Source organism: Trichoplusia ni, chromosome 5 (assembly GCF_003590095.1).
Source record: "Trichoplusia ni isolate ovarian cell line Hi5 chromosome 5, tn1, whole genome shotgun sequence".
Taxonomy (NCBI): domain Eukaryota; kingdom Metazoa; phylum Arthropoda; class Insecta; order Lepidoptera; family Noctuidae; genus Trichoplusia; species Trichoplusia ni.
This window is the reverse complement of record NC_039482.1, coordinates 17,298,182-17,324,287: the sequence shown is the minus strand read 5'-3', so window position 1 is coordinate 17,324,287 and position 26,106 is coordinate 17,298,182. Positions and strand designations below refer to the sequence as shown.

Sequence of the window (26,106 nt, the reverse complement as noted above, 5' to 3'; positions counted from 1 at the left end):
TTTAATTAATTATATGAGATACTGGTTCAAAATGTCCTTGATAGCTATTTCCGGTCATGCGTAGTTACCGCGCTGCAATTTCCTCCCCCTCCGCCCTTTGCCGCGGAGTTATCACTCGTCGAATTAGCAAAAATTAGAGAAATGGCTGCAAGAATTATCAGGAAAATTGTAAGTTTGTAACAGTGTTACATAATAACTATCGTTGCGTCCTGTTGCATGCAACCTTTAAGATTTTTTGCTTTCGTGGGCTCCTGCGAAATAATTCTCCCCATCCAAAAATAGACGTAGTATAGTTATGTCTAAGAATTACATAAAAGTGCTTTTGGATCCTTTTCGTGAGAGTAAAGTGTTAGGATCGCTGCTGAAGTGGCTGCAGCCGGCCGCGAGTGATGGTTCTGGGGTGCATAGGGGAGGGAAAGATGAGGTTAAATATTATTTTTTTGTGATTTACTGGTGATGTATTGGAGGTTATGTGACTGGTGTCTGCTGGTGGTGCGTAGGTCCCGGCGGGCCGGAGCGGCGCGGCGCAGTACAGTTCGGGGGTGCGCAAGGTGACGCTGATCCCGGGCCACGGCATTGGGCCCGAGATCACGGTCGCCGTGCAGAAAATCTTCGAGGCTGCGAAAGTCCCCATCGAGTGGGATGAGGTCGACGTCACAGCTGTCAGGGTAAGTACCGTACTCTGAGTAACCATGCAATATTATCTGAACGAATTAGTGTCTCACTGTAACAGCAATTAAGTCCGAAACCATGATTTAGCTATGAAGTATAGTGTTTTTTTAACTCTTCGAAACTTTTTATTTTTTTATGTCTGCACGTCATGTTATTTCGTTTAAATCATTTTAATTTCAATAGTGTGTACTTACATACCTACTTTCCATTGTTTACAAGTAATTAAATAATGTTTTATTTCAGTCTTTGTTTATGTCACAAATAATTTATGATTTCATGTCTAAGATAGTAGAAGTAGACGAAACTAACTATATTTGAACATTTTGTATTTGTTGCACAGTATTTATGCTCCTGCTATTGTTTGAATTTTTCCTTACTGATACATTTTATTTTATGTATGCTGAAATATATACTATTTACCAATTTGTTTCACCCGAGTATAAAGTGAATGAGACTAAATTGAAAATACTTTCAATACTATGTTACTTTCTAGGCAATCTGATGTTTGAATCTTGGTTACATAAGCTTATAAAAATGTTTCATGAGTAACTTTATTAAGCACACTTTCTTTATACATAGCTAATCTTTTTACAAAACAACTAAAATAATTAAATCTGCACACTGTTAAACTGAACTTGGTATAAACCGACTCGCATAATTTATGTAGCATAAAATATCAGAAGATTAGTAGCTGCGGAAGCAGGAGGTTCAGGTTAATAAAGTTTATTACCTTTTTACATCAACGTCACGAAAAACTGCCTTAATGTAATACCCGAGTTTCAAACCACATAAAAATTATCTGTATAACTACTACAAAAAAATATAACAAATCTTTTGTTCTAGGGTCCCGATGGCAAGTTCGGTATCCCACAGAAAGCCATTGACTCTGTAAATGCCAACAAAATTGGTCTGAAGGGGCCTCTGATGACCCCTGTCGGCAAGGGTTACCGGTCACTTAACTTGGCACTCCGTAAAGAGTTTGACTTATATGCTAATGTCAGACCTTGCAAGAGTTTAGATGGGTATGTATTAGCTTTTTTAAACTTATAATTATTATACTATTTTAATTAATCTGATTTTTAATAGTATACAGGACTAGCTTCGTAAGACAAACATTTGTATGAGCTTGCTTTATCCTTTATTTACTTGACTTGATTTATAATTTGTTTACTTTTAAAAATCTAATGGCATCCTTTTAAACAGTTTTATTTTAACTTGACCATTCTGAAAACAGACCTTGTGTGTGCTTAAATTAGTAGAATAATTGTTAATTTAGCTAGCTTGGTACCATTGATTTTTAAAACTAGTATTGTATGCAGCCTTGCATTTGTATAATTCAAGTATGTACAATTGTTAATGACACTAGAATTCAATCAGCAACTATGTAACTTTGCCAGTGCATGTTTAACATAACAATCCATTAAATATTCAGACTGAGTGAAGGGCTTCCCCAATTCTGTAAGAGTTTCAGGCCAATGATTATTCATTATTGAGTGAAATAATAATTTGACAAAGTTATATGAGCCAGCATTGTTACAAATATTTGTCATAAGGTCAATGCAACTCAGCTTAATTTGATAAAAGTCCCATGACTCACGGACTGACTCACTGGTATCTGCATATTATATAAATTAAATGCATAATATGCATGTCATTTGTAAAAGCAATTCATGTTACAAAAATACATTTATAATATTAGAATGCACATGATTTTATAGTGTCAATACTGTTATCTACCTAAGACCTTGTATTGCTCATAAACGTAGTTTTGCAGTTAAGATACAAGTTTGTAAAGTATATACTTTGCAAACCTTAGGTTGTACGTCTTAAATGCTTATTGTAGTAAAGATATATCAATTCGGGAATAGTATCTTCTCTTTAAACAACGACCCGCGCCCACTTTGCAGTCAGTACTTTTCAAATTAATATATAAAATGTATAGCCTGGTCCGGTACACCGCGAATAACGTGTCTTACGATTGGTAATACAGTTTCTAAAGTGGTGAGAGATTGCGATTATCCCTTACAAGGTTACAAAGTCGCAAAGTTTGCCTTTTTGGTAAGATGAGCATAGATAGATGAAGATAGTCTTAGAATTCCATTCTATTCATTGTTTTCACAAAACTGTAGAAAGATAGTGCATCCGTAAAAGCTATTGATTAGTGTACAGTTATAAATGCGCCGATAATTCTTGAACTTGAGTTAAACTTGGCTCGATGTGGGTCAATGATAAGTCATCGATATCTCGTCTAGACGTCAAGGTCCCAATCACCGGGTTAAACGTGCTGAGTTTTCTATCATCATCCTTTACATGCAATTTTTCCCTAATGTTTTCCTGTAATCATCTGATGATAAATTATGATTGAAACGTTTTTACCTTGACGTTGTATTTTTGTAAGTTAGGTCTTATTTTATGGAGAAAATATCCTGTTTTGTTTTCCTTACCTTCTGTAGACGTATTACAGGTTGTCAATGACATCCTCATTATTTGTAACTTCTCATATTGCTTTTGCTGAGACAACAGAAATTAGTGCATTAAAATATCAGCACCGTTTTGTTTTTATGTCACACTGCATTCGAAAGTTGTGGCTTTACAACTTGGATATTTGCCAGAATGTCGGATAGTTAAACATGCTATGTAACAACTATAGGCAAGCTAAAATGTCCTGTCCTGTCTCTTGGCATTTTAATGAGTCCTCCTTGTTTACAATTAAATCAACGCTAAATTTGTACTTCGACCAAAAATACTCAAAATTCCCAGTAAAATTACTTAACAATCGGATTTAAACCATATATCATATATTTATCAAGCCAATGTTTAATTCAATCAATTATAACGTAGCAGGTAAAACTAACTACGATCACTTAAACTATTGATCACCTGCTATCGGCTTATACTGCCTGCCATACTAACAAAAATCGACTCTAATTCGAATGCCCTAAAGGCTATATTCGTCCTTTACATTTCCCTAATATGACAATCTTATCTGTCTATGACAAATTGATTGAATCACATGAGTGCTTCGATAAGTGCACGATTGATTACTGCGGATTTTACATGAAACTGGTTGATTCCGCATATTAATGTAAAAGGATTTATTTTATAACGGATTTGTATGGATTTAAAGGTTTTGCTTGAGTGGCCGGTTTATTGATAAACCTTGACTATTGATAACGAATAGAACAATAATAAATAGGTTTATAGTATTATATGTAGAAATAACGACGGCGTTGGCTTTTGACTTAAAATTGAATCTGCAGTTTTAATCTTTAATCGCTCTTCACGCATGTAGCAGTATTAAATCTTTTCATTTTACAATCAAATATTTTAATTGATTAAATGTTCCGGTAGTTAATTGGCAAAAGAGATGTTAGTGACTTCAAGGCACTACTAGCAGACTTCGAAATGCATACGATCCAATCCGTCGAAAAAAACCTCTTGTATCTGAGTGCATTCAACTTACTTGTTCCTGACTAACTTATTGTACTCAAAGTATTATGAAGATAATAGATAACTAGGACTTATTTCATTTATTTTCAACTTGTAGTTTCAATCATTCCCTTTAAGAAAGTAGGTCAGCATTATTGTTATTTTTACTCTACATCAAATAAAATAATACTCCGTAATAATCAATTATAATTATTCAAATTCTAATCCGGAGCATTTTTTCTTTCGACGCTACTAATTCCTGTGCAAACTCTACCGCTATAAAGGCGCCGCACGTCACACAATAAACTGTTACATCACATAATTCACGGCGTGACGTTAACCATAGTATTGTGATTGTACAATCAAATCATATCTCATTGACGCCAAACAGATAATTTAATAAGTGACTTACACATGTGGCAAAATGTGTAATTTGAGCATTGGAATTTGGCATTACTAATTGGGTTTTTCAATGTTATTTATTAGGTAATCTTTGTGTTTTTGTTGCAAATGAACAGTTACATGATTGTACAGATTAGGAGTATATCGTTTAGTGGGAAAAAGAGCCTGAATAAGTAGGGTTTGATATGCAGGAATTAGTAGATATTAAACTTATTCTTGTTATTTTTTAAGAAGAAATCGAAAGCCAAAAACACCATGCTGTGCTTATTTAAAAATGCAAACTTCTTTAAAGTTAGTCAAAACTGTAGTTATTGCATATTATTTATTTCATGAAACCCAGTTTTCAACAATAGGGTCATAATAAAATTCAATATAATAAATAATAATAATAAAATAGAGGATTATAAAGCGAGTAGCTATATAAGCGCCCGTTCTGCACGTTATACGAAAAAAAAAATAAAAAAATTGAACAATACTTTTATTATTAATCGTACACCGTTTAAGGGTCGTTAACCTGTTGACCTGTCGAGTTGAACTCGATATTCAGCCTAGTTTTCGTTTAAACTTTTAAAGCAACCATATTCTTGTTTTGTCAACCTACGAAGACTACTAAGCCGTAACAATTGTTTAAAACAAATGTATACGTATTATTTTATTATGCATGATACATAACTGTCATGCTCTTTTACTTAACAGCTTAACTTTATCTTATCCAGTGATCACTCAACTTAGTCCTTTACATAACCTTTGCGTAGGATTACGATATTAAGTACACATATCTTAATCCCACATAAAAAATTGGTTAAAGATAGAAAATTTCTCGAAAGCAAATATCGATCTCGAAAATAAAAAATAAATAGAACAATATGATCTTTTAAAATCCAATTACTATAATTTTTCCCCGTATCGTTCAAAGATAAAGAATGCGCACTTGAGCACGTACTGATAACACTATCTTGACTATCAAGCAATGTCAATGGCTCTGATTCAGAAGGTGTCTTTCCAAGGTTAGTTGTAAATATAATCAAAATGAATTTACTATTGAGGGGAAAGAGCTAAGTGCCAACTCACTGTCGGCGATCCGGTCAATGACTTTATTGAGGTCAATGTATTAAGTTTTTGTAGAAGCTGTCAAAGACAGCTTTAGAGTGACGAGAACTTTGGGGTTAAATAAGACTGTTTGTTGTGAAAGCGAGATACATCACTACATGGCATAGAATGATGTCTATCTTTTACTCCAACAGCATTCTTAAGTAGGTTGTTTGAGGCTACTGAATAACAATAGTCTTGATTTATTTGGTACCTTCTTGAAACCATTGTAACAATTTTCTCAAGTGTTATCACACTTATACTTAGTAAATAGGTTAAGAAGGCTGTTAACAAAGTGGCCACTATTGAAGGAGTTACAACAATCAATTGTTATTGACAATTTTCTAGCTAAACTCGGCTTGTTATTTATTTTATTTATTATACTTATACATGAAATTATCTAAAAAGGAGCAAACATTCTCTACCAGTCAAGTATCTAAGTATAATATCACTTTTGTACTAATTGTTCCTTATTCGGTGTGGAATCGTTTTGACAACGTTTTTACGACTCGGTAACGTTAACAACCTTGGTATCAAGGTTGTTTGACAAAAACGCGGTGTTGTGTCGTCTATTGACGAACATCTATTGTTAAAGTATATTCCATATGTGAAATACTAAGAACTTCTCGCAGCATATAGATTTTAACAAAAAGGTTAAATTACTTATGATTATTTCGATAAAGATGCATAATAATGATCTTATGCATAATCTGCATCAAATCATTCCTGTTTTCCTTGTTTAAAAATAGGTATATTTTTATATAATCTACGTGTTTTTATAAAAAAATAGTTGACTTTCATTTATCCAATCATACTTCAATTTTATATTGTTGAAGTTGGGTGCTAACGTCTACTTTCATTTAACATATTTTAACAAAATAAGTATTCTAAAAACTAATTAGTTAACTAATTAGATAAGTAAAATGTACAAAATTATCATCGCTACGTTATACAGAAAAGAAATAAAAACAGTTCCTTAAGAAATGTTTCATAAAACGTTGTCAATGTTTAATGTTTGTCTTTACTTACAACAAAGACTGAAATAATGTAAAGAATTCCGAAAAGACGATTTAACAACATCACAAAACGACGATGTTAGTGATAATCAAATTATCATATATTTTAACATGTTACTATGCTATGCCAACTTAACTTAGTGCTAATAAAAAATGCATGCACACGGAAATCTTTAAGCATGGTCGGTTTTGGGCGGTTTTCATTTTGCCAGTCTCAAATGAAACAAGATTTTACCAGATTAATGGCATGTCGCACTCCGCTCAATTCTAGATTATTTTACGTAATATCTAGTTATTCACAGATTTATGCTCGTAAAAAACTCAATCATTTAGTAGGAAAACAACAGTCAACGATTTGATACCTTATATAACATACAAAATTATAAGAATTAATTAATTAATATATCTAAATAAAATAATGAGGTATGTTTGTTGTTCTCTCCTTTCAAATAGAAATAATTTAATCAATCTATCATCTTCATCCCAATGTTTTTAAGCCTGGCTTTTTGCCAGAGTTTAAAAACAACAAACAGTTGACCTGCACTGTGAGTACTGTGACGCGTTCGCTAACTGATTCGTTGTCCTAATAGCTTACATACATTATTTGCCAGCGTGCACTTGTGGAAATTGTTGCGGCCTTATCATCCATAGATAAAAATTCTTAATAAAAATGTAAATAATATTTATACCCCATTTTAAACTGAAAGACATTAGGCACAAAGCATGCTTCGTGGAAGCCATAGAAAAGTAGCGTAGCGTTTAAAGACGGTCATTGAGAAACAAAGAAAAGATAACTTTCAACGCCATGTCGTCTCAAACTAAGCAAAGCATGTACTATGAGAACTAGACACTGAAAAATATGTTCCTTCTAATTATATACTCATAGATTAGACACATCCCGACAGAATGAAATGGTCGTGCTCATCACAAAAAACATTTCTCCTGGTTGAGAATCGAACAACAACAACACTAAACTAATGAGCCGTAATGTATAATTTCTTTACTAATCTACAATCACATTGTTCCAGTATCAAAACGTTATACGACAACGTGGACGTGGTGACGATCCGTGAGAACACTGAGGGCGAGTACTCGGGTATCGAGCACGAGATTGTGGACGGCGTCGTGCAGTCCATCAAGCTGATCACCGAGGAGGCCAGCAAGCGGGTCGCCGAGTTCGCGTTCCAGTTCGCGCGCGACAACAACAGGAAGAAGGTCACCGCCGTGCACAAGGCTAACATTATGTAAGTTTTAATTAGGGATCGAAATTTGGTCATTCCTTTGTTTAAAAGGATTCACAGTGTCGCGGGGGTTTCACAAACATATATATCTCGTGCACAAAGACACCGAAACTCATAATAAGCATGAGTGGATCACACAAATACTTGCCCCACGCGGGAATCACCCCAACCGGCGACGGGTTCGGTGTGGTGGTGACTTCAACCACTCGGTTATTAGGGCAGTCAATTATTGAGTGAATGATAGAAGTGAATAATGCCCTTTAAAAGGCTGAAAAAATCATTATGGCTATGGATGTGACAAATCGCCCATAAAATGATAGTTAGAAGTAGGTTATTAACTTGAGGAGGAAGATTTGCTGGTTTTATTACATACAAAATAAGTTATCGCCAAATCTTAGGTGTAAGTTTTTGGATGAGAAAATCTTAAAATAAAGGAGTTTGTATTTAATGTGGCGATACATAAACACAATTCATTTGCATTGCGTTACCTATACAATAAGATCTTAATTTAACCATCTATACGTGACTCCAAATCTTTCGTACAGCTCAGTATGTAGTTCTACATTTTAAATACAAAGATAAATTACAAGTAACGTTACACCGTCATTCACTCCTAACATGGATGTTCTAATTGCTGCTCATGTGAGTGGAATGTCACTCGAACCTTCAGCTAACGAAACAGTGTCGTTTTACAGCACAAACATTATAATTTATTGTTTTCAATATCAATACGTTATGAATGTGTTTTGCATCACTTCTCTCTTTGTAATTTGCTTATTGCGACAATGTTTTCTTTGGTACGACCCTCGCACTAAGGATTTTTATCCTTGTCTTGCACAAACATTAGATTCACATGCACAAAGATGCCTGTTACTTAGGGCTAGCATTGGTGGATCATAAAAATGCTTGTCCTATGCGGCAATCAAACCCGCGATCCACGCGCACAGTGGGTTTGGCTAGGTGACCACAACCCCATACGAGTTATCAATATTACCCTGTTTTTCGACTTTATTGCAGACTACACAACAGTAATTTTACACATCACAAACAAGACGTCAATACCATAATTACAAAATAAAAAATTTCGCCACGCTTCACTGTGACTTTTTTGAAGAGTCTTTGTTGTAGAATTCCTCTTGAAGCTACTCTAACTTCGAATGCTCTTTTTTGAAAGGATTTATAAAAAATCCCAACTCCAAAACCAAATTAAACTATTATTCGTTATCGATACGTAGTCAATTCATCATCAACTAACGCACATAATAATATTTGCAGGCGTATGTCAGACGGTCTTTTCCTGCGGTGTTGCCGCGAGCTGGCAACCAAGTACCCCGACATCAAGTTCGAGGAGCGCTACCTCGACACTGTCTGCCTCAACATGGTGCAGGACCCCTCCAAGTTCGACGTACTGGTAAGTAATTAAAGCTACTATTCGCTGGCGGCTAGAACAAAAAAAAAATGCATCAATGCCTCCTTAACATCGTACTGACCTTTTCGCTACTATGTTGGGATCGGCTTCAAGTCTACCCGGATTCAGCAAAGTACCAGTGCTTTTTTTGCAATACTTTAACGTGCCTTCCGAAACACGGAGGAACTCGTTGGAAGGAGATGGTGACCCGTCTACGGATCGACCGTGTCAAGCGTAGCGTAATCTGTGATCGATCAACTTGTGCAGTAATAGCTTAGCTTCGCACACACTCACTTACGAATGCCACCTGTGTGTGTCTAATCTTTAAGCAGATTTTTTACTAAAGTGGAAGTGAGCTGTGTCTCAATTTCACAACATTTAATTCCTGTTAAAGTTCCTACTTGCAGCAATTTTCATTCTTACTTATATGTTATTTTTAAATCAAAGGAAAAACTGGACTACATTTATCCCTACATGTTGACTTGCCATATATTCCAGGTGATGCCGAACTTGTACGGTGACATCATGTCGGACATGTGCTCGGGGCTGGTGGGCGGGCTCGGCCTCACGCCCTCCGGCAACATCGGCAAGAACGGCGCGCTCTTCGAGTCTGTAAGTATTGCTCACATTACTCAATTATGTATTGTTGTCTTAAGAAGACTACTTGAGAAAAGTAAAGGCTGCATTTTGAAATATGTTGACAGATTGACTACGTCACTAGTACTACTTAGACTAGTAGATATTAGAATACATTAGTAGTTATTTTAACCCATTCAACGTTATGATTTTCTTCTCAAAAACGCTCGCCAAAAGCAACTGTTTTGTTTTGTTTTTGAAAAAAAAAATGATATTGTTAATTATGTATGGTCCAGATAACAAATTATTTGTGTTTTAAACCTCTGTGGCGGCGCTGCCACAGAATTACTTTTTGATATATATGTCTAACATCGGAAGCATTGAATGGGTTAATTAGTTTTATAGCTCTTTCCCACAAACTGCGAAATCACGACTGGTATTTAGATGTAATAAACCGAATGATCTCATATTACAACTATACATCATAAAGTTGTTGTTGACCTTAGCATAAAAAACATCTGTTTTCCGGAAAATCTTACAATATTAATGATACATTTCAGCTGTACAATTATATTAAATTCAATTCATCTTGTTTAAGATATATAGGTACTTATAAACGGATTGTTTCTCAGGTTAATGAAATATTTTAGCCTAATTTTGTGCTAAACTAAAATCGAAAATCTTATAATTTTGTACTTTTACACGATGCTGCAAATAATGTTAAGAAATAAATTAATGACTGTTTTGAACTCAAATCTTTAAAAATTTCACACATAAAAGTTTCGTTAAATAAATGATCTTCATAGTTTGTCCCAGTACTGTAATGTTTAAACCTAAATTCTTGGGAGACCAAAATCAAAAAAAATTACAGTTTTAAATACAAACAAATGAAAAGTAGTGACAAAATAAATCATCTTTAGAACCGGAGCCAATTTTGTGAGTCCGACGTGAGACAGAAATTAAAACTCTTTTGGCAAGATAAGTTATTTCAAATTATTGAGTTTGAACTACTAACCGGTGTGGGCTTCCATGTTAAAAAAAAAAATATTATTACCTGGCAATAACCGCATGAAAATGTACTTGTTAAATAAATGTTGTGGCTAATACCTTTTATGTGAATGTCTGTTTGATTAATATGATAAAACAAAAACACATCTAATGCATTTTTTTCATATTGTTTTATTAAAAAGTCTTTAATATAATGTCATGTACCTGTCTGCATGTTTATGTCTAAAATAATGGGTGGGAGTTGGGGATGAATAAATCATTTTGTTCTTGTTTTCTTTCTCTATAATTTTGATACTCTTAAATTCCAACTTTGATTCAAAATATTGATGAAGCTAAATAAATATTTTATATTTTTTCATTGCATATTTCTAGAGGATGAATCATTGTCATTTTTATGTTTTTACAGTCATTACTAAGGCATCTTTTTATTATGAATGATATGATATAAATAGATTGTGGTATCTAATACTTTAATTATGTGTATAATATACTACAGTTACGTGCATATCAGTGGTACAATTTTGTTCACTTTATTATAACTAGTCAATTATATAATATCGTTGTTATTCTTTTTAATAGTTATAAAGAAATGGCAGGTGTGATATTACAGTGCGATTTTCTTTGATGTGTCTTTAGAGACTAATTCTGTGTTGATGAGAGTTTGAAAATGAATTTGAGAACACACAAACATGGTTTTGTATTCGCATATAAATAAAACAAGTAGTATTATTCCTGTCTGTCTTTATTTCTCGGTCTTCATATACAACATGAACTTCGCTAGTCACTACTGATATGCAGCTAACTGTCCAAGCTCCTGGTCCCGGCCGCTAACCCGCCCCCCCCGCAGGTGCACGGCACGGCGCCCGGCATCGCGGGCGCGGACCGCGCCAACCCCACGGCGCTGCTGCTGTCGGGCGTCATGATGCTGCAGCACCTGCGGCTGCCGCAGCACGCCCACCGCATCCAGGCCGCCTGCTTCTCCGTGCTCAAGGAGGGCCGGGTGCTCACCGAGGACCTCGGCGGGACCAGCTCCTGCACAGAGTACACCAACGAGATCATCAAGCACCTGCAGTAGGCTGCACTCGGGGACTATGTACACTTATCTTCATCCAATATCCCTTCAGGATTCAATTATACACAGAGCTGAAGTTTTCAATCATAACAGATCAGGCGTAGAACGTGCTCCTAGCTACATGACAAGCCAACAGTATTTAAATTGATTTCATTAACACAAGGGAGTGAAAAACATTTATCAATATACACCGTGATTTTTTAGTCGTCTTACAAAAGCAGCCCAGTTCGTGTATCCAATGACTAGAACACGTTCATGATAAAAAAAAAAATAGGTATTTATGAAATTTGAATAAATTTAAAATACAATTTTATTCAACATTATGATGCAACTCGTAGTTTTTTAGAAATAAAGCTCTGTTGCGAGAGCGGTCCGAGCCTTGTAACAATGGTGAGGGGCGCGGGCGGCGGCGTTTTGATAATTTTTAAGAGTATTTTCAGATTTGTCTTGTTTAATTTTTCTTCGTACTTATGATCTTAGTTGATGATAAAAAAATAGTAATCACAGCTAGGGGTATTTTACGTCGGATACTTGAACTGGGCTTCTTTTGTAAGACGACTAAAAAATCACCGTGTATTGAAATTAACAATTTATTTTATTTCCAATTCATGTGCAGCCAACTCAGCTCTTTCACATACTTTAAGTATGTTTTTTTTTTATATATTATTATTCTATATTTTTTATTTCTTTTTTTGACGTATGTGCCTTTTACACAATAATAAAATCATGCAACCAAACTCCAAGTGATATACATTGTTTAAATATTAATTATTGTGTACGAGAATATAATTGTATTTAGTCCCAGTAACAGATGGTGGTAGTATCAGTAACGGTACAGATAATAGTTCAATTCAATTATAAATAGATCAAATTGTTGACCTACTTATTAGTAAGCGTTTTGCATTACTCTAGAGATGTGTGAATATCGCTTATTTGTATGAGATTAATTGGAGATCTTGAGGTGCTGGATGAGACACTGACTAAGCAGTTCAAACAAAAACATATTGTAGTAAGGTGCTGTCTTACGTAATTTATTTATACAAAATCACTGGCTAATAATGCTTACCCCCAAATCTAGTTTGGTTCTGGTTTGGATTCGAATATGATTCGGTCCTAAAATGCTACTGTTGAACCAAAACTAACATCGAGTGTTATCGATCAGCGTCGTTAGCTGACGATCGAGCCAGCAGTGGAGCCTACTGGTTGTCATCACGCAATGACATCACCTACAACCACCGGCCGCATGTCAAAGAGCGAACCAAAATTTAATCCAACAATAATAATTATAATTACATTAGTGTAACTAATTAATTATACCTGCGTGTCTCAGTGTCTCGGCCAACATCTCACTAAAGGTGTAACTGCCAAAGAAGTATTTGAACGTGTAATTTATTTCCCTATTTATATACATTCCGTTAGAACATAGATCTGCTTGTCAACTGCGTTTTCTTTGTGTTTATTGATAAATTATTTGGATAAGGTATGGTTTTGAAGTGTGTTAAACGATAGATTACAGGATATTTGTCAATCTAACCATGCAAGCAAGGCGAGGAATTAATTGACTTACCTGTACAATGAACCTAAGCCAAAAAATATAAAGGAGGAAAAGAACAAGAAAGGTGTCTACTTTAAATGGTTTTAGGAGAACAACAAAATAAGTTTTTGATTATGCTAATATTCATCAGTTTGTAGATTATTATGTACATAGTGTGATCGTTTGAATTAATATGTAAGGTTAATATTATAGAAATGAGTACAGAATGGAGAGAAAAGTGTTGTCTCACTCTAACTTGTGTAACGGATCATTTAAAATGATAGACACATGCTGACATGAGTGTGACAACATAACTTAGTTGGATCCGTTTAATTTATCAAATAAACTTAATTTTAGCCATAGCTTATGCATAGATTTATAGCTATAATTTTGTGTGTTACCATTTTGTTTTGCAAACAGCATTTAAATAGTATTTTTGAAACAAGTATTAAAACTGTGTTATGTTCAAATTTCTTCGCGAGTATAAGTATTTATTTAAAAGAATCCAGGGTTTACACAAACATCTTGCAAATTAATAATACATAAGCCTTATTGCCTAAGGATGTGAGTTGAAAATCGTATTGTACTTTGTGATAAACGGCTGTTATATTATCCGTAGTTTTAATTTGAATTAAAAATCGCATTTACTACGACCATGATACGATGCGATGGAATTATTTTAATTGGTTTATTCTACCTCATTGCTTTATTAGTACAATAATTACATTAATTCTTCAACGTATTTCTTTAGTATTATTATTTTAGTTGTCATTTCCAAGTCTAATTTTAAAGCAGTGTGATACAGATACAGGCTTTTCACACTATGCTATGGAACGCCGTGTTTATCACAGGTATTATCTGCACGTTAGAATATTAGCCAAGCAGTTCAGTTCCATGTGAGTTTCCTTCGTATAGTATCTCAAGAATTATAACAAAAATGATAAGTTCTAAATCATCTTGTCTATTGCAATCAATACAACAACTGATGTAAATGACAATCTGACAATAAATGGTACAATATATTAAAAATGTCAAGATATTGTAAATTAAATGTATATCTATGATAAACAATGAACACAAATGTATTTATCTATTTTAAAACGACAAATAAAACTAATTCACTGCCTAATCTTATTTATAATTTACATCATGCATTCTTCTTTATTTATAATGTTTATTTATGATTGTCATCGTGCTAAATATACTGTAATAAGTACACTGAATGCTGTGAAACCCGATTTTAATAGTGCTTTATGTTTAAGTAAACTGTTTAGTTTAATTTATGTAAATAAGTAGCCGAATAAATGCATTACAAAAACTGCTGCGTCATTTGTTTTACTAACAACTTGTAACTGAAGGTAAGTTTATTTTACGGATACTAACTGACTAATAAAACTAAGGCTGCGTTTTCACAATAAAGGAAGCTATCGATAAGTGTACAAGAGCCAATAGTCATAAAATTTATACGGACGGACTGTTTTTTTTTTTTTCAAATACCTATTATAATCTTATCATCACAGCGACAGAATATAGAATAGCCCATTGCATAGACCCACATAATGTTTTACTATACTACACATCCCTTGTGGTATCGCAGCCTTATGCACTCTGTTCAGTTCGGTTTTGTCTATAGAAATCAAAGAATTTGTAAGAAGTTTGTTCAACGGCAGATAGGAGAACTGATTGTTGTATTCCGCACGGGTAGCCTAGTAGTATAGGTCTTAACGCCAAATTTACTGTGCGCAACGTTTCGCGGCTACTATCTCTGCGGACAAGCTAATCATTGATCTGAGAGTCTGAGATATGACAGGAATTTTTGGAAAGGTAGTGTGATAGTTGTTTTTTATGGACAAGTGCTAATAATAAGGCTGAATAATTTTAGTAAGACCCAATAGTTCTACTTAGAAATGAGACTTATCATGTATTGTTTATAGGTGCACGGAACTGCCCCCGACATCGCGGGTAAGGACATGGCCAACCCCACTGCCCTCCTGCTGTCCGCCATCATGATGCTCCGTCACCTGCAGCTGAACGACCACGCGGACCGCGTGCAGAACGCCTGCTACGAGGTCCTCCGCGAGGGCAAGTCCCTCACCGGAGACCTCGGCGGCAACGGCACGTGCAGCGGCTACACCAACGCCATCATCTCTAAACTTAATTAGGCTGTATGAACGTCCCCCTTGCCTGTATAGAATAATGGAGGAACGATGCCTCGAGCATCTTGATTCGGCCAAAAATACAATAAAATTGTATTCGGTAAACAGTAACTACCAAAGCTTACTGTTACGTTAGATAAGTAGTCGATTTCAATAGTAGTTTTACTCGCAGTATTGCTATGCAATCTTAGTATTTATATCAATAATTGAGATAGAATCTATGTTACCAAAATATTGTAAATATTTTTTTATTGTTATAAAGAATCCAATGGAGTCTAAGGGTAGCTTGTAGAAGATGGTACAACAGACATTTATATTGACGATATTTATTTTTCCTCGAACGTCCACAATCTCATCAAAATGTGTAAGAACACGAATTCGCATTATAAAATTAAAGTTATAAACTGTGTTATGATGTTTTATTTATTCATTAGTATTATAGTAATATTATGTTTTTACACAAGTTCTAGCGCAAAAATATATTGCGCCGTAGTTTATCATGCTCATCGTAGCCCATAGGAGCTTTTAAGCAAAGATCTCATGCTAGTTGCATGAGACCTTAGTCTAATAGTATTAATGCTTATAAAGCAAACGTGTCTAGTTTGGTATATACAAACAAAATGTAAAGGTAGGTACCTGAAATGGTTAAATAACTAAATGCTTCAGATCCGGGATGGTAGGGAGTACCGCAACCGAAACTATCGGATATCCGGTATAAAAAATAACATCTAGAACCGGCTCCGGAACTAAAGTTTCATATCTTATATCCGTATCAAAAATTTAATATAAATTCACATCCCTGCTTCAGATCATCTTTCCCTATGGAGCTCTCGAGACTATTAATCAAAACACTAGATACTCTAAAATGAAAGAGTTAAACAGAATCATGGTTTTTAAAGCCCTTTGGTAAGTAAAGTTGTGACGTGTGACGGTGCGTAACGAAACGTGTTTGTCAAAATCAAAATGACATCTGTTCTGTTATGTCAAAAGTCAAAGCAATGTTGCGCACGTTGTTTATACTTTTATAACCTAATCTTCATGAAATAATTACAAAGTTTCAGTGAGTTCCGTATTAGTTTTGCTAACATGGTTAAACGGGTAAGTTGTTTTCATATGCTCTAAAATATGTTTTCCAAAAATGTTGGTAGTTTCTGTTATATTTAAGAAAAAAAAGTAATGTTACGGTAACCTACACATTTCCTTATATTGTACGGAAAGTAGTGGTAATTTTATTTTATTACTTTATAGAATATTAAGACCCCTATTTCTGAGGACGTTGGAGTGTCTAAGATCCTCAATGAGAATGGAAAACGAGCTGCAGATGACGAACCTAAAGATGCGCCAAAACGGGTTAGAACGAAGAGTTTATATCGACAACCCACAGTTAATGAATTAAATAGATTACAGGAGACAGAAAGTCTATTCAACTCTAATCTATTTAGGCTACAAGTCGACGAAATTATCCAGGAAGTAAAAGTGAAAGAAAAAACAGAAAAGAAGTTTCAACAGTTTTTCACAGAGTTAAAAACTCATTTACTAGCAATACCTGATGACGATACCGAGTATGACTTATCAACGAATACTCTTGCAAAAAAGCTTAAATTAAAAATCCCTGTGAATGAGCAGTTGATGACAACAAAATGTGTATTTCAGTTTCATAAATTTTCTGATGTTGAAATTAAAGGTTCATATGGGCTAGGATGTTCAATAAACTCCAAACTCAGAGTAGATTTACAGATAACTGTGCCAAGTGAAACATACACAAAGAATGACTCAATAAACTATAAATATCATAAAAAAAGAGCTGCGTATTTAGCATGTATTGCTTCACACTTATCTAAGTTAGATACAATTGAAGATCTGCAGTATTCCTATGTTAACAGTTGTGAAACAAAACCAGTCCTAGATTTCAAACCTGTGGGTAAACTTGGCAACCACCTTTCAGTACGTATTCACCTTGTTTGTGAGAGTGACGCATACAAGCTAAATCGGTTTAGCCCTGACCGCAACAACTTGCGAGAAGCATGGTTGTTTAAAGATGACTCTGAAAACAGTACTGAAATTGGTCCTCCAACACCGTATTACAACAGTAGTGTACTAGCAGACTTAACGGCTTCTACAAACCAAGAATTTTTAAATGAATTCCTACCAAAAAGTGACAATTTAAAACAGGCCGCAGTGTTGTTGAAAATATGGTTACGTCAAAGGAATCTACCAGTATCGGGATATGTTGTATGTTTGTTAGTGGCATATTATGTACAAATCAAGAGAATAAACAATATTATGAGCAGCTATCAAATTGTGCGGAACATTTGGATTGCTTTAAGTAAGTACAAAATAAAAGTCAAAAGTTATTTATTTTATTTAGGTTACTATATAATACTTTTTTACAATTCAATATACTATACTTTGTGACAGCTTTTACATAGCAGAGTTACCGCTGCATGCTTAGTACGAAGATTTTTCAAATCATAAATACATTTTTCAAGTATTCTTTCAGTAAATATTCCATCCATGTAAAACAATATCCCAATCCCCTTATAACACTTGAAGAGACCTGGAATGAAGTGAATTTTTGGTTAGAAAAAGTCAACCAACTGACAGATATCCTTTTTAATTACAGAAGCATCAGAACTCGACACAAAAGGCATATCACTCCACAAAGGTGACTCAGCGCCATCTATCGACGACTTCCATAAACACTTCCCTGTAGTTTTCGTAGACAAGACTGGATACTATAACATACTGTGGCAGATGAACCGAGGAACTTATTCTGCGTTGAAAAGGGAGTGTGCATTGGCTGTGGAGATGTTGGATAATGGGAAGATCAATAGCTTCCTACCGTTATTCATGACACCTGTCAGGCCTTTGATGAAGTTTGATCACCTGTTGAGGTAAATATTTCGAACTTACTTTTTTCTTTCCAATCTATGTGGGATTAACTCCCAGTCTAATCAGTTCCATTCAAATAGCATATTTTACATGCAACTACTGCCAGTCTGATCCCTCACGGTACTATTAATTTCATGATTTTACTAAGACACTGGCAATCATCATCAATACACAATGAGGAGACCAGAAGAACGCCAGCTTGCAGCAAAAGCAAAATATCTTTATCCTTTACTTGACATGTATACAAGTCAATGACAACATTTAAATATTTAAGAACTTCTTTATTGTGTATATGTGTGATTACCTCAAAATATATATTCCAGATTCAAAAACCTATCACAGATAAAAGAATCAGTGTTATCTAAGACCTCCAGGGAGTCTAAAGTGAACTATGGTGTTGAACAGCTGAGCCTGGTAGCTGATGTGCTGTATACTCTGTTGGCTAAAGGACTGGGCAACAGAGTGGACTTAATACAACCTATCATAGAGGATGACTTTTCTTGGCCCATAAAGAAGACCTTGGATAAGGCAAGGGCTGGGTATGTTCTGTTTGTTTATCTTACCATCCTTACCAATATTATAAACGCGAAAATTTTATTGTATGTATAAAGTGTATGGATGTTTCCCTTAATTTAACCTTTCCAAATTCTACGAAATAAGGTCCTGATTATTTCTATATATATACCTTCAAATTGTCCTGAAACAAAAAGAATACGAATGTGGTTGACAATTTTTTTGTTGGTTTGTGTATCTCATATTATTACTTTCACATTAACAGAATGTAATATAATATTTTGCCATTGCAGGGTAGACCCAAAATTATCATTTGGCTTCATACTCAACCCAGAAAATGCTATGAATGTGGTGGAGAAAGGACCTCCCGCCAACCTGCCTGAAGCCGAACAGTTCAGGTAAGATCAATCAACTTCACAAATTATTATTGAATAAATTAGTTAAAGCTTTTTCTTGTTCATGATAGAAAATATTTTGTGGTACGTCTATTCAAACAGTTAAGTCAATACAATTTGTCATTGTATTGACGTATCTGTTTGCCAAACAGATCATATCTGTAGTGTAGCTGAAGTAAAAAAAAATCCCATACTTTTTTTTAAGAAAATTGCTACATTTGTATCTCGAATCAATCTTGGCATTGCAAAACAAACCTTATACTCCCGAAATTAACTTCACTATCCCATACACTTCCACAGGGCGTTCTGGGGCGACAAGTCTGAGCTCCGTCGCTTCCAGGATGGCTCCATAACGGAGACCTGCGTGTGGGAGGGGGAGGCCCAGGCTGAGAGGCGGACTGTTACCAAGCAGATAGTCGACTACCTCATGAAGCTTAAGTATGGTGAGTGTTGGGGTGTGGTAATGTGATTGGAGCCGGTTGATTGTGGCGTCATATTAGATGTTTTATCGTTATATTGTTATACTTATTGTTGAAAATCGTGATCGTAGCTTTTAGTAACATCATGAAGCGTAGTAAATGTAGAGCTGATTTGATCGGACTATGATAAACATTCACAGAGACATCTAGCTCAGGACAAGCATTCGTGGATCACACAAATGCTTGCTGAAAGCAGGGATCGAATTCGCGACATGGTTCGCTGTGGGTTTGGGGTTTTATACGACAATGACGTCAAGCGACATTCCCAATCATTTAATAATGATTTTCAAACTCTTTATTTTTATTCTTGTTACCTATCATATAAGAACTTCTCCCACCTTCCCCAGGCATCGCCCCCTCGCAGCTGTTCCAGGTGTCGTGGCAGCTGGAGGGGCTGCTGGCCCGGCGGGGGGCGGGCGCGGGCCCGGAGGAGGGCTCGCTGCGCGCGCTGCAGGCCTTCGACCTGCTGCGCCGCGACCTGCGCCAGCTCACGCAGCTGCCGCTCGATATCAGCGCTGTGTATGGTGAGTGGAGGGAGGGTTATGTGGTGGATTGTATTCCAATGTGAATACATTTTGTAAAATACTGTATGACTGATGAATTTACGTTACACGATTCTAAAGAATTTAATCCTTGTGTCGTGCGGGGTTTCACAAACATTGAATTCGTATGGACACCGAATTTTACCGACCCACTTAAATAATAAGACAGCAAAATTCATGCAAAATTATCTATTTTGCGTCGAACTGGAATTCTTAAAAGTTTTTTCTTTAATTTCAAATAGCATGCGATATCGAAGCATATAGTTGAGGCTTGGTTCTAACAGTCTGCACCATTAAGTACGAGCTTGCGACCGCACATCGCACTGCCATAATGAAACGCGATTAATAGCAATAGATTGCGTCTAAAGTCCTTCCGACAATGCTTTCCCATACATTCTCATCGGACACGTCGACTATTCCCCTTTCCTTATGGCAAAGCACATTAATCTTGTCCCTGCTCCACAGGAGTGTCCCCAATCTTCAGCTACAGCTGTCCAGTCCCGGCCCTGCCCCGCGCGGCGCCTCACAACCCCTGGAAGAGAGGCAACAGCTGCCTTGTCAAGGACATCACCAGGGACGGGCTGCCTGTACTGCCGGAGTACACGCCCGTCTGCAAGGCGGTCGTGGAACTAGGTAAGATGAATATTTAGGTTTTGTTGGTCATGTAATTTAATGATTTAATGTTATAAGAGAGACATAAAGACTTTTGAACTATAGAATTTTGGCTAAAGATTGGGGAAAGTGGCGCTCTCTCGTATCAGGCCAACACACATTTTGGGTCGCTGAGCCAACGACGCAAGGAGTTTGTGTAATGAAAATGATTTGGATAATATTATCCAGTTGTTCCGATTTGTAAACTCATTCTGTAAGAATTATACTCTATCTATTAATGTGAAATTTCTATAGATAATTTAGCGTAGCAAAAAAAAAACTTTCATTCAAATTGAAAAAACTTTGAATAGATCGATATTACACAGTTCCTCACCTCAACATTCAGCATTAGGGTAGTGAAAAAGGCTGAAAAAAGCTGGTAAAGGCATAAATCTTTCAACTTCTAAAACAATTTCAGGTCACAGCGGCAAATGGCCCGGCGAAATCCACGCATTCAGATGTCTAAAGGCCGCCTTCCACCTTCAGATAGCAGAATCCCTGACCAAGCAATACTCATTACCAACACAAGCCTCACCTACACACATAGACGTTTTAAAGAACGGGCTCGTATTCCGGCTTGAGATCGCGCACCCGAAAGAGATAACGCTATTGAGGAGGGAGAAGGAGAATGGGGTTGTTAAGTATAGAGAGAGTGAAGAGAGTGAGAGGCTTCAGAACGAGACTGTGCTGCTGCCGAAGTTGAGGGGGGCGCTGCACGGGTGAGAGGATATCATGAATTTATTATTACAGTATCTGACAAGAAATCTGTTTAGTCCAAAAAAAAAAATTATTCTTACATCTCGCATTTTTTTTTCCTTGTACACCAAAAAATTACGTATTGTCTTATACAAATGTTTTGAATTTTAGTCATAATTAGGGTCAATAAAAGATAAAACAATTTTACACGTCTGTGTTGTTGTAACAATTAATGATTTATGCTTCTCTTAAATATTCAATGTTTACTTTTTAAATCTTGTAAATTACTTATCCATTGTATGAAATCCTCAAAAGCAAAAAATAACATGTTGTTATATTGACCATCGTATATGGCAGCACAAATCTTCGAGCATATTGAATAAGTGGACAGTTTTTTAGTGTTTCATATTTGTTATTTTTATTAGGAAAGGACCGGGTGTGGTTCTCTCATTAAGGAATTTAATCCTAATATCGCGGCAATTTCACAAACATACAAATCACTAGACACCAAGACTCAGAACCCTTGCTTCACAAACCACAGGTTACATCAAAAGCACCCGTCGTTCGGCGCGACGTGTTGCCTGTTCAAGCGCTGGTTGTCCTCGCACCTGCTCTCCGACCCTCACTTCCCGTGCCTGGTGGCCGACCTGATGGTGGCCGCCGTGTTCCTGCAGCCGCAGCCCTCCCAGCCACCAGCCTCGCCCACTGTTGGGCTATACAGGGTGCTACGGTTGTTGACGGACTTTGATTGGGCAAGAGATGTCATTGTACTGGACTTTAATGATGATTTGACTCGTGAGTATATTATTTTTATTGTAGAGAAATATTTTTTACAAGAAATAAGTCGGAAGTGGGTTTTCGCTTGATCAACTTATTAACTAATTGATTCAAATTAGGCTATTAAGTAGCACTTTTTGAATTTTTTGAGGTCAATTTGCATTAGACAGCTTCATCGCTTCCCAAGTGCTTTTGCTGCGCGAGAAGGGCGCCACGAACTTCCAAGCAGCACATTGCCTTTAAAGAACATTTTGTATTTATGTTACATGTTTGTGTTCTATTGATTACTGTGTGTTCTATTTTATATAATTCACACCATATTCCTCACATACACTCAATCACACAACCTGCCACTATTTCTCCTCCAGGTGAAGACATAACAAAGCTAGAGCAGCAGTTCTCCCCGGAGTCCCCGGGCAGTCCCCGCATAGTGTCGGCCTACGACCCCCCGGGGCTGGCGCGGCCGCGGCCCGACGCGCGGGTCCTGGCGCGCGCGCGGGCGCTGGCCGCCGCCACGCTGCGCTATGTGGAGGGCAGTCTGCTCACGGAGTACAGGGACAACATACTGGTGAGATGATAAAATTGTAAATTATGTGTTCTAGAACATGTTCATGTGGGAAAGAGGAAATGATTGAAACCTTATCATTAGTGGTGGTTAATATAACGTAAAGCGCCAAAACATAGCATGTTTTTTTTTTCTTAGCATTAACACTTGCCTCAATCGTCCTCAACAAGATGCTAACAGCGCAGCCAAAATGCGTAGGTAATAAAATTATAACCTACGCGTTCAGTTGGCTGCCGCTTTTTCTTATAGCTTGTTATAACTATAGCATTTAAAATAGCATGCTATTAAAAAATATTCTGGAGGGCGCATTCCATGTTCCCTATAACAAATTTAAAAGAATTTAATTATATTAACATATTTTCTACCAGCCTATGTTCGTCCCCTCCCTGGCGGGCTACGACGTGCTCATCCACCTTCACCGGCCGCTGGTCCCGCACTGCCTCGAGCGCGTGGACTCCCCTCCGCGGCTGCAGAAGCTTCCAGAAACACCCGGCCATGAAGTCATACCCGTCGTCGAGTTCCATCCCGTCTTGAAGTACCTGGAAGAGCTGAGGGTAAGGATTTTGAACCTTATGGTTTGGGGGTTAGGGTTAGATTTTGTTCGTATGTGTTTTTTAGGTTAACTACAATATATATTCATTTTCTCCTCTCGTCTCGATTAGGTATGATTGAAGGAATTGAACTTTATGACCATATTGTTAAGGTTTATTTTCATTTTCATGTTATCTATTGATTTGTTATCCTTTAAATAAAAAAAAAACGTTATTTATGATTACAGAGCGCGTACAGTGAGTTCGCTTTGTTCTTCCACGACTTGTACGGAGGCGAGGTGATAGCTGTGCTGTGGACACCTGACATTAAGGAGGATAGAGAGTTTCAGGTATTTCATTGATTATTTTCACAGATTTCTTTGCATGGAACTGTCTACAGGTGGCCAGAAAAAGAGCTTTTGCCTTGCACTGGGACTCTTACAGCGCCCAATATAAATGTAAGGTACAAATGATATTAAACAAGAATCTTAAAAATAATATAACCTAATTTTTGTGCCCAATTTGGACAGTGTGCGTTTTTTAAAGAAATCATCTTGACCTTCCCAATGTAATGTGCAATTGACAAACTGCTATTGATTAATTATAGTGTATTTATAGTAATCGATAAAAACATCTTTAATAATTGATTTTGTTACCGAACAATTTACTCGATAAAGCAATCTCTAATAGAACAATATCGAAGTAAATAGCTATAGTGTTTACGGATCTACATGATAAGCTAAATAACACTCACATAACTTTATTGTAGATAGCGGTAAAACATAACATACAAGTAGTGTCGTGATTTGATTCATTTAGAAAGATTAATATAAATTATTTCTAGGGAATTTATGGTACAGAAAAAAACGATGAAATCACGAAAATATTAGGGATAACCCTTTTCATTTCAGATTACGTAAAATATGTAGATAGTAGCCGATGTCAGACCTATTCAATATGCATATATTTTTTTTCTCTTTTCAAGGAGTATAACTAACATTGTGATAAATTTTAAAATATTTTAATATAATCTCTTTTGTTCACAGTTGACAAATGCAACAGGTCTGAAGCCAATACCAAGTAAGGGCGAGACTAAATACCGCGTGAACGTGCAAGCTCTGATAGAAGACTTCAGGATACTAGGCCAAGGACTCGTCAAGGATATTACTGTTAACTAACATATTAAATGTAAAAATAAATATAGTTTAAGAATACTGTTGGTTTTTTATTTGGTAGTTCAGGTAAACCTTATATTAGTTGTACTTTGTTTTTGGCCCATCTGAAGTTACTAATTTATTGTACATCGTTTTTAAATTTTGTTTCTGTCGCCGTTTAATTTAGACTTCTAATAATTCATGACGGTGACTGTTAAAGAGAATGTGTCGATGAGAAATAAGTTTTAGGATCTATAGAATAAAGGACAGTAAAACCAATACTCTCGAGAATTTTGATTCCAATCCCAGGTGTAATTATTTTGGAGTACCACAAGGAAGCATTCTAGGTCCCTTATTATTCCTCATCTACGTCAATGATTTTCCACAAGTAGTGAATAATCATGATTGTATTCTATTTGCGGATGATACTTCAGTAATTATACGGTGTAAGGAAGAAGAAAATTTTAAAACCGAAATACATCAAATACTAACAGACATAACTAAATGGCTTGATATAAATGCACTAAAAATAAACTTAGATAAAACAAAAATTATTAACTTTAGATCACATAAAAGCAAATCAAAAAACATTGACATTACTTGTAATAATACTCCCATCGAACAGGTCAAAAACATTAAATTTCTTGGTATCGTAGTAGATCAACACCTTGCATGGAAAGATCATATTGATAGCGTCTGTAAAAAAGTTAATAAAACGGTCTTTGCCATAAAAAGAATCAAAGATTCTTCTTCGAAACACACATCTTTAATGGTGTACCACGCCTATGTGTGCTCCGTTATCCGATATAGCATAGTAGTTTGGGGACATACAGCAGATTTAATGCGGGTTTTTATTGCACAGAAAAAATGTGTTCGCGCGATCTTTAATCTTCAATGGTCAGACTCTTGTAGGCCCATCTTCAAATCAGAAAAAATATTAACTGTCCCTAGCATGTATATTTATGAAGTGGCCAAATTCGTCAAATGCAATCTCGAACTATTTCAAAGGAAAAACAATACAAACAAACGAAAGGTCACTCATTCGTATTTAGAGATGCCGATTCCTCGTCTCGAAATGTGCAGGCGTAGTTGTGTCTACATGGCACCTCTGATTTATAACTCCCTGCCTCAGAACATAGTCGACTTGCCCTATCTGAAGTTCTGTAGGTCCTTACGAATCTGGTTAATTGAAGAGAATTTCTATTCTGTAGAGGAGTTTTTAAAAAAATATTCGTCTCAGTCTTATCATTTTAGAAATGCATTGTAATTTTAATTTTTTTTTTTTTCATGTATTGTGTTTCTTTGGTTT

At 35.9% G+C, this 26,106-nt stretch overlaps 2 protein-coding genes across 4 annotated transcripts; both read left to right on the top strand.

The window, feature by feature from the left end:
• Nucleotides 1–57: 57 nt before the first annotated feature.
• On the top strand, nucleotides 58–16,012 carry LOC113493780 (probable isocitrate dehydrogenase [NAD] subunit alpha, mitochondrial). 3 transcript variants are annotated; one of them, XM_026871798.1, is made up of 7 exons: nucleotides 58–168; nucleotides 501–668; nucleotides 1,516–1,694; nucleotides 7,637–7,852; nucleotides 9,125–9,260; nucleotides 9,756–9,869; nucleotides 15,382–16,012. In XM_026871798.1, exons 1-7 carry the CDS (start codon nucleotides 142–144, stop codon nucleotides 15,607–15,609), a joined length of 1,068 nt encoding a protein of 355 aa, XP_026727599.1. In that variant the 5' UTR covers nucleotides 58–141; the 3' UTR covers nucleotides 15,610–16,012. The 3 variants fall into 3 exon arrangements, with proteins under 3 accessions (XP_026727599.1, XP_026727598.1, XP_026727596.1); XM_026871797.1 differs by lacking the exons at nucleotides 58–168; nucleotides 15,382–16,012 and adding exons at nucleotides 204–424; nucleotides 11,689–12,101; XM_026871795.1 differs by lacking the exon at nucleotides 58–168 and adding an exon at nucleotides 222–424.
• A 555-nt stretch (nucleotides 16,013–16,567) lies between these two features.
• Nucleotides 16,568–24,857, top strand: LOC113493779 (nucleolar protein 6). The gene is made up of 14 exons (XM_026871794.1): nucleotides 16,568–16,701; nucleotides 16,852–17,929; nucleotides 18,227–18,497; nucleotides 18,819–19,034; nucleotides 19,302–19,406; nucleotides 19,704–19,846; nucleotides 20,230–20,406; nucleotides 20,890–21,057; nucleotides 21,494–21,794; nucleotides 22,313–22,566; nucleotides 22,917–23,116; nucleotides 23,482–23,667; nucleotides 23,892–23,993; nucleotides 24,690–24,857. Exons 1-14 carry the CDS (start codon nucleotides 16,690–16,692, stop codon nucleotides 24,819–24,821), a joined length of 3,345 nt encoding a protein of 1,114 aa, XP_026727595.1. The 5' UTR covers nucleotides 16,568–16,689; the 3' UTR covers nucleotides 24,822–24,857.
• Nucleotides 24,858–26,106: the final 1,249 nt, after the last annotated feature.

Bases quoted from the DNA above. Each gene is read 5' to 3' on its own strand.
- LOC113493780 (XM_026871795.1), top strand. From the start codon at position 296: ATGTCTAAGAATTACATAAAAGTGCTTTTGGATCCTTTTCGTGAGAGT. The intron at 669-1,515 runs GTAAGTACCGTA...CTTTTGTTCTAG, and splicing joins TCGACGTCACAGCTGTCAGG to GGTCCCGATGGCAAGTTCGG. The intron at 9,870-15,381 runs GTAAGTATTGCT...TATTGTTTATAG, and splicing joins ACGGCGCGCTCTTCGAGTCT to GTGCACGGAACTGCCCCCGA.
- LOC113493779 (XM_026871794.1), top strand. The intron at 19,847-20,229 runs GTGAGTGTTGGG...CACCTTCCCCAG, and splicing joins CCTCATGAAGCTTAAGTATG to GCATCGCCCCCTCGCAGCTG. The intron at 20,407-20,889 runs GTGAGTGGAGGG...CCTGCTCCACAG, and splicing joins CGATATCAGCGCTGTGTATG to GAGTGTCCCCAATCTTCAGC.